This window comes from Lolium rigidum, chromosome 6, assembly GCF_022539505.1.
Source record: "Lolium rigidum isolate FL_2022 chromosome 6, APGP_CSIRO_Lrig_0.1, whole genome shotgun sequence".
Taxonomy (NCBI): Eukaryota; Viridiplantae; Streptophyta; class Magnoliopsida; order Poales; family Poaceae; genus Lolium; species Lolium rigidum.
Window position 1 is genome coordinate 265,397,282 of NC_061513.1, and position 6,976 is coordinate 265,404,257.

General features: G+C 47.6%; 1 protein-coding gene across 1 annotated transcript; it reads left to right on the forward strand.

The window, feature by feature from the left end:
- Positions 1 to 1,222: 1,222 nt before the first annotated feature.
- Positions 1,223 to 4,403, forward strand: LOC124662494 (mitochondrial import inner membrane translocase subunit TIM14-2-like). The gene is made up of 3 exons (XM_047200324.1): positions 1,223 to 1,271; positions 2,029 to 2,207; positions 4,194 to 4,403. Exons 1-3 carry the CDS (start codon positions 1,269 to 1,271, stop codon positions 4,348 to 4,350), a joined length of 339 nt encoding a protein of 112 aa, XP_047056280.1. The 5' UTR covers positions 1,223 to 1,268; the 3' UTR covers positions 4,351 to 4,403.
- The last annotated feature ends 2,573 nt before the right edge of the window (positions 4,404 to 6,976 follow it).

The window sequence follows — 6,976 nt, forward strand, 5'->3', positions numbered from 1 at the left end:
CGCCGGCGCCGCCGCTTTTGCTCGCGCAACAGCTGTCGGTACCAGCGCACGCCGCCGATTTTGCCCGCGCATCTATGGAGACGCGGCCGCTGCCGCTCGCTGTGCAGCCATGGGCGAGCTTGACCGCTCCGCCGCTGACCCGCTGTCGCGCTACAAAAGGTCGCCGACGCTGCTACACACGGCCGGCCGCGCCGCTACACAAGTTCGTCGGCGCTGCTACACACGGCCGGCTGCGCCGCTACAAAAGGTCGCCGACGCTGCTACACACGGTCGGCCGCGCCGGTACAATTGGTATAATATTGTTGCTCCGATGTTTCTGGCGAACTTCTCCGGCGAAGTCGGATTTGCTACTTTTGTTCTATATATCGTTGCTACAATTCTTCTGTATTTCTGCCATAAGTTCTCCGGCGAGGTCTCCGGCGAGGTCGTCGGTTTTGCTACAATAGCAAAAAAAAAGCTGCTACAATTTTTGTGTTTTTTTTGCTACTTTAGCATTTTTTTTTGCTACCATGTCTCCGGTGAGGTTTCCGGCGACGCCTCCGACGAGTTCCCGGTGACATCTTCGGCGAGTTCTTTTGTAAGGTCTCCGATGAGATTGGTTTTTGCTACAATACCAGAATTGTTTTGCTACAATAGTACAACATGTTTGCTACATCGTCTCCGGCGAGTCTTCGACGAGATCTGTGTGTATATTGGGTGAACCGTCTTTTGCAACAATTGGATTGATTTTGCTACAAACGAACTGTTTTTTGCTACTTTAGTACATTATGGTAGCAAAAATGGGTCTAAGGTATACTGTAACACGTGTCACGATCTGGACGGTCTAATCGAGCTAATTCAAGAGTTGTCCACCCGGAGGATTAGAAATCTAATCCCCCGCGGGGACGCTCAGCAGTCGCCCTAAAAAAACCCGTAGAAACAAATCATCCGGACATTATGTAAACTGAAATACGCTTTCCTAATAAGAACACGGCAACCTATAGATGCATGTTCAGGAGCCATGCGACTACCCTCTTCCTTCTTCGGCTCAGTTCGTGGGGCCCTGGCACGGCCCAGCCCAAGTAGGGTTTCGTCTTCCATGATCCATCCATCCATCCGCCGCGAAGCTTCTACTGCCTCCACCCTACTCCGACGACTCCGGCCTCCTCTCCGTCGATCTCCGGAACCCTAGCGCCGTCCGTTTCCGCGCCTGCGTATAGCCACCCGCTGGTCGCCTTCCCCCGTGCCCTCCCGCCTGCAACAACTCGCCGGATTTGCTGGTCGGGGAAATGGTGAGCTCCATTCAAACTCGCGTGCTCACGCTTTCTTCAAATAGGTTTCATCGCTTTCGCGTGTTAGAGTTTAGATTGGGTCGGTTCTTTCGAAGAAACGTGTAATTCAGCCTGTAGATGCTAATGTGTGGCTGGGGGGATGAGATGTTCGTTTGGAATTTGGCCTTGGGAGGAGTATGGGTCTCCAGTCTAAAACTGGGAACGATTGAGATGAATTCCTCTTGTGTCCACGACAATTTGTGCCCTAATTTATATCCTTCCATTAATTAATTGGGTCCGTAGCCTCCGTTTCGTAGTTATTCCTGTTGTAACTAGTTTTTAACATATCAATAGAATGGGGTAAATTAGTATAAACAACTGTTTGATTCACATGTCTTAATGCTTATCATTCTCAATTTCGGATGCTTTTCTGGATGAAATGATGTTTCAGATTTCTACTAGTCACTGGATAGTCCAAGATCTCTTATCTGTTGTTAAATATTGATTAATAACTCAGAAATGGTTGTCACCAACAATCACTCATGGATGCTTTGATATGTATTTGTAATCTACAAGCAATTTCCTGCTGTCTCACCCCATTCGTGCATATTATCAGTACATCTTATTTATTTGTTCATTGTTAGATTATTTGACCAGCCGATGGTTTTCCACTCTGGTGCATGAGTCATGCATGCAGTGTATGAAAAGAAGTTAAAGTTGGATACGCAACACGACAATATTACGATATCTGTTGCTTACATCTATTCCGTTTCTGCAGGCCACAGCACTCATTGCTGGACTCGCGGTTGCTGGCGCTGCTCTTGCGGGCAGATACAGCATCCAGGCTTGGCATGCTTACAAGGCAAGGCCCATAGTCCCAAGGATGCGTAAATTCTACGAAGGTGGATTTCAAGCTACAATGACCCGAAGGGAAGCTGGTCTAATCCTGGGTATCAGGTGCGTGCTATACGAAAGCATAATTTCCATGCCAGAGTCAAGTATTCTTTATGTTTCTCTTGGCATGCAGATATTCACCTCTAGGATTCTAGCTGCATCTCATCCTGTTGAAACTGTGTTGAGTCGTGTACATCTCCAGCATACCACTTGGGGGATAATGATTGGAGTAGGTTAAGATAGAATTCATGCAGCGCAGCACCCTCAGAGAACTAATGTTGGTTCCTTCGCCCTGCCATGAGACTCACGGAGAGAGTTCACTTTCTCAATTCTCAGTACCAGCCCAAACTGGTATCCTAAATTTCCTACTCCCTCCGTCCAAAAATAAGTGTCAATTTTTTCTAAATACGAATGTATCTAGAACTAAAGTGTGACTAGATACATCCGTATGTAGACAAAACTAAGACACTTATTTTTGGACGGAGGTAGTAAAAAAAATGAGTGAATAGATCACAGTTACTATTAGCATCCTTTACATTTCCTGTGATAATTATTCTTTCTGACAAGTCTGCTGAGGTAGTTTGTATTAATATTTTGCAGTTAGTTGCCCTATCTTCCTTTCCGTTCCCTGCACTATGTGTAGGATACTTTAGACCTGGCATGGCAACATGTGGTGATAGGGCTTAATTTTTATTTATTTTTGTAGTCCATACTCCTCACTCCCCGCTAATGTTAGCATATACACACATGCATATTGTGATAGATTCACTAAGCCAAGTAAATATACCATAAATTGTAGATGCAGTTTTAAGTTGGTTCATCAGTAGACAACTGAAATACCTTGCAAATAAGGTAAAGGGAGCTCGGTCAGTTCCAACTAAAGAACACTTCTGCAAGAAAGCCATCTAAGAGCTGAGTTTTCAACGCTTTTAAATTGAGACGCAAGCTGTGAGTTTTAAATTTAATCATAATGGAGTGGAGAACCCAGTCAACCTCAAATCCTTGTTTTTAAAAAGTTGCGTTCTTCTTCCTCTTGTCAACCACTGCTTGCATCTCAGCCAAGTGTCCAACATGTACTATGTTACTGGCTAGCTGTATGATGACATCAAGGTCTTTAACCGATCTGTGCTCTTGCGTCACCGTCACCCTTCTGCAGACCAGCGTTAGGAAGGACACAAATGGTTGTGTTCTGAGAGGTCAGTCCTTCAGAGTGACCAGACTGAACAAGATTTAAGAAAGATGAAATAGGCCATAGCTGAAGTTAATATATGTCGCTGGAATATATCTGGCTTTAAGTTTGTTCCCGAGAAGCCTTTTGAATGTAGAGTTCAATACATTGATAATTCCACGATCCCATTAGACATCATTTGGTTATAGCGAAGGTAAATTTTTGATTCCTGGTCCAATTTTCTTGGACCATGGTTCTCATCTACATGCATCTGGTTGGGAGGTCAACTATTTTTCAAGTTTAAAGCCATCCAAATGAGACTTTTGGGTAATTGTCTGCACATAAAAGGATACAGTTTCCATCTAAAGCTGGGTGCTGGGATCATCGCTGGCATCTCCATCACAAGTCACAATAACAACAAATCTGCAATAATACTCCCTCCGTCCCAAAATAAGTGACTCAACTTTGTCTAGATACGCTGTATCAAGTTCACTATTTTCGATTTCGCCCGCTGGTCAATTAAATGCAGCAGTACAAAATAATTTCTCCCTGTCAAATTGAGCCCCTCATCGCAATAATATTATCCTGGCGTAGTCTCTACATAAAAAAAGTGCTCTGTTGCTCAAGAACATGCTATTGAAACCTTGAAGACGAAGTTGTCAATTCTCAATATAAGAACGTTTTCCTTTCTGCCTTGGTGCCAGTGACCACTGTTCTAATTGTTTCCGATATGTAGAATTAGCCTCAAGTTTGTCTTTCTAAATTTGAATGTGTAACGTATCGAAGTGACATTTACGTGTGATTTGGCCATTTTTGTAATTTAACACTTGTTTTGTGTGTTGCCATTGTTAACTTGCCCTGTTTTCTTTTGGTTCCTCCAGAGAAAACGTGCGTCCTGATAAGGTAAAAGAGGCACATAAGAGGGTCATGGTTGCCAACCATCCGGACGCGGGTGGAAGCCATTACCTCGCGTCGAAGATCAACGAGGCGAAAGATGTTCTGCTAGGGAAAACAAAAGGAGGTGGTTCAGCCTTCTGATTCTTTAGTAGTTGCTCCTCAGATGTTAGGTTCTGGACAATGAATCTTAGATAGACAAGGGCCATTTCACTGTTTGACACTTCCAAGATCCAGTTGTGATGTACCCGCAGCTAGCTGTATGAAATTGCTGTGTTGAGATTTGCATGATACTCTTGTTTATCTGTCTATCCTGTTGCCGATTGTGATAGCTTTGCAACATGGTTCTTCTGTAGCCTTTGTTACACCATGGTGCTTCAGTCATTTGAGTACAAGCCTGTTATCTGTGATGAGTTACAGGGTTAGGTTGGTCCTTGAGCTGTTATTATACTCTCTAGCCATGCTGCAAAGCCTCCTGTGTATCAATGTTTCGACAAGAGATAACCGGTACACTGACATGAAGTTGCATTTTATCTGTTGCTGTATTGGACTCTGATACAGAGACAGGAACTGCCCAAGATGTTGTATTGGAACATTTTGGCTAAGCAAACAGAAATGTGCGTGCATTTGTGTACTGACGCAGCCCAGTACAAGAGACACCAGGTATACATGAAGTTGCATCTTATTTGTTGCTGTAAGTATTGGAAGGAGGTACAGACAGGAATTACCCAAGAAAGATGTACAGTTTGCGTTATATTGGAACATTTTCGCTAAGGAAACAGAAATGTGCGTGCATTTGTGTACTGACGCAACGCCGTTAAGAAGTACTCCTACTGTCCTACAGCAGATTTTGATCATTCGGCCATGATCTAACAAGTTTTATTCACGAACCATGAACACGCCGTGGAGGCAGAAAGAATGGGAGTCTGCAGTGTGGAGGCGGCTGCAATCAGGAGGGAGCGCGCTTGATGACCTTCCAGGCGTGGAAGAAGTCGGCCACCGCGGCGTCTTGCATCCGCTCCACCGCGCACCGCGCCTCGAGGACGTCGCGCCTGGCGTCGTCGACGAGCCGCGCCACCACGGACCATGACCCGCTGCAGGAGCGCGCCGTGGACCGCGAGCGGATCAAGTCCTCGGCCGCGGCGGTGGCCGACGCCGCGGCGCCCAGGCTCCGCAGCGCGGCGTGCGCGTTGGGGAGGAAGGCGGCCCGGTCCGGGTCGTCGCCGTCGTGGCGGAGGGGGAGGCCGAGGGGCGCGGCGCAGTGGGCCAGGACGTGGCCGGCCTCGCCGTGGAGCGCGACGAGGCGCGTGATCTCGCGGTGGGCGGCGGCGAGGGCCCGTCGGGAGCGTGCGCGCCGGCGATGCGGTTGGCCCAGTAGTCGAAGGCCGCGTTGCCGATCAGCGTGCCGTGGAAGAGCTCGTCGTAGCGCGCGCCGTCCCGGGAGATGTCGATCTCGTCGCTCTGGGAACTGAATCCCTCGGAGCCGAAGTAGCGCTCGGCGTCCCGGGCGATGTCGGTCTCGTCGCTCTGGGAACTGAATCCCTCGGAGCCGAAGTAGCGCTCGGCGGTCCGGGCGATGCGGGTCTCGTCGCTCTGGGAGCCGAAGATGCCGTTGCCGGCGCTGGTGGGGTAGAACGGGAGCACGGGGCGGAAGTTCTGCTCGGCGCCGACGGCGGTGAGCAGGCGGGTGCAGATGGTGTGCTCGAGGCCGCAGGAGGTGGCCAGGAGGACCCTGGAGTCGTCGCCGTGCTCGGATAGCTGGGAGAAGGAGTCGGGCGCGGACTCGGCGTCGTCGTAGTTGTAGTCGTCGTGCTCGGATCCCCAGATGTTGTCGCCGAGCAGCTTGCAGGCGTCGTCGATGCTGGCGAGGGCTCCCTCCGAGGTGCCGACGTGCAGGAGCGTCTCCGGCACCGTGAGCGCCTCCTCCATCCAGAGCCGCCGCTTCTCGTCCATCGCAACCGAGCTCTCTCGTTCTGGGTGGGTGCTGTAGGTAATGGCGGTGGAATGGATGAGCGGGATGTTGAAGAAGGCCGGGGGTTATTCGTAAGGACGGGAGACGCGACGGTGATTTTATCGGAGAGGGAGGGGATAGATCATCTGTTACGGAAGCGGGACCCACGAGATTCTGTAGCGAAGGGACACCCTGATTTTTTTTTCACAAGTACACAAAATTGTACTAAATCTGAATCAATTAAAAGAGACCGGAGGGAGTAATATTCCTCTGTTCATAATTACTACCTCCCGTTCCAAAAATAACTGTCACAACTTTTCTACCATATATCTAGATATATTTTAGCTATAAACACATTTTGACACATTTTCTGTAGGTAAATTCATGTCGCTTATTTTGTAACAGAGGCTCTGGTTTGCATTCTAAGTTTAGTCAAAGCTAAAATTTATAAAGTTTTACTAAATATTTAGTCAAACTGAAAATGGAGCTGGGAGCGCTCCCTGTTTGTCTAAAAAAATCACTAAATATTCAGGAAAAAGATATCAACATATTCTTTGTCTCCCTCCATTCCATGGAACTTGCCTTATAGATTTGTCTAAATTTGAATATATCTACATACGAACTAACTTGAAGGGTGGGCCTGGTGCAACGGTATAGCCTCACCGCGTGCAGGAGCTCTCAGCACTGGGTATGTTCTTTTTTTTACATACGAACAAACCTAAGAGAACTTTCATGGGATGGAAGGACATTAGAATTGTCATAAACAACATTTCATTTTATATGCCATTATTATTATGGTTGTTGATATATGTTCCTATA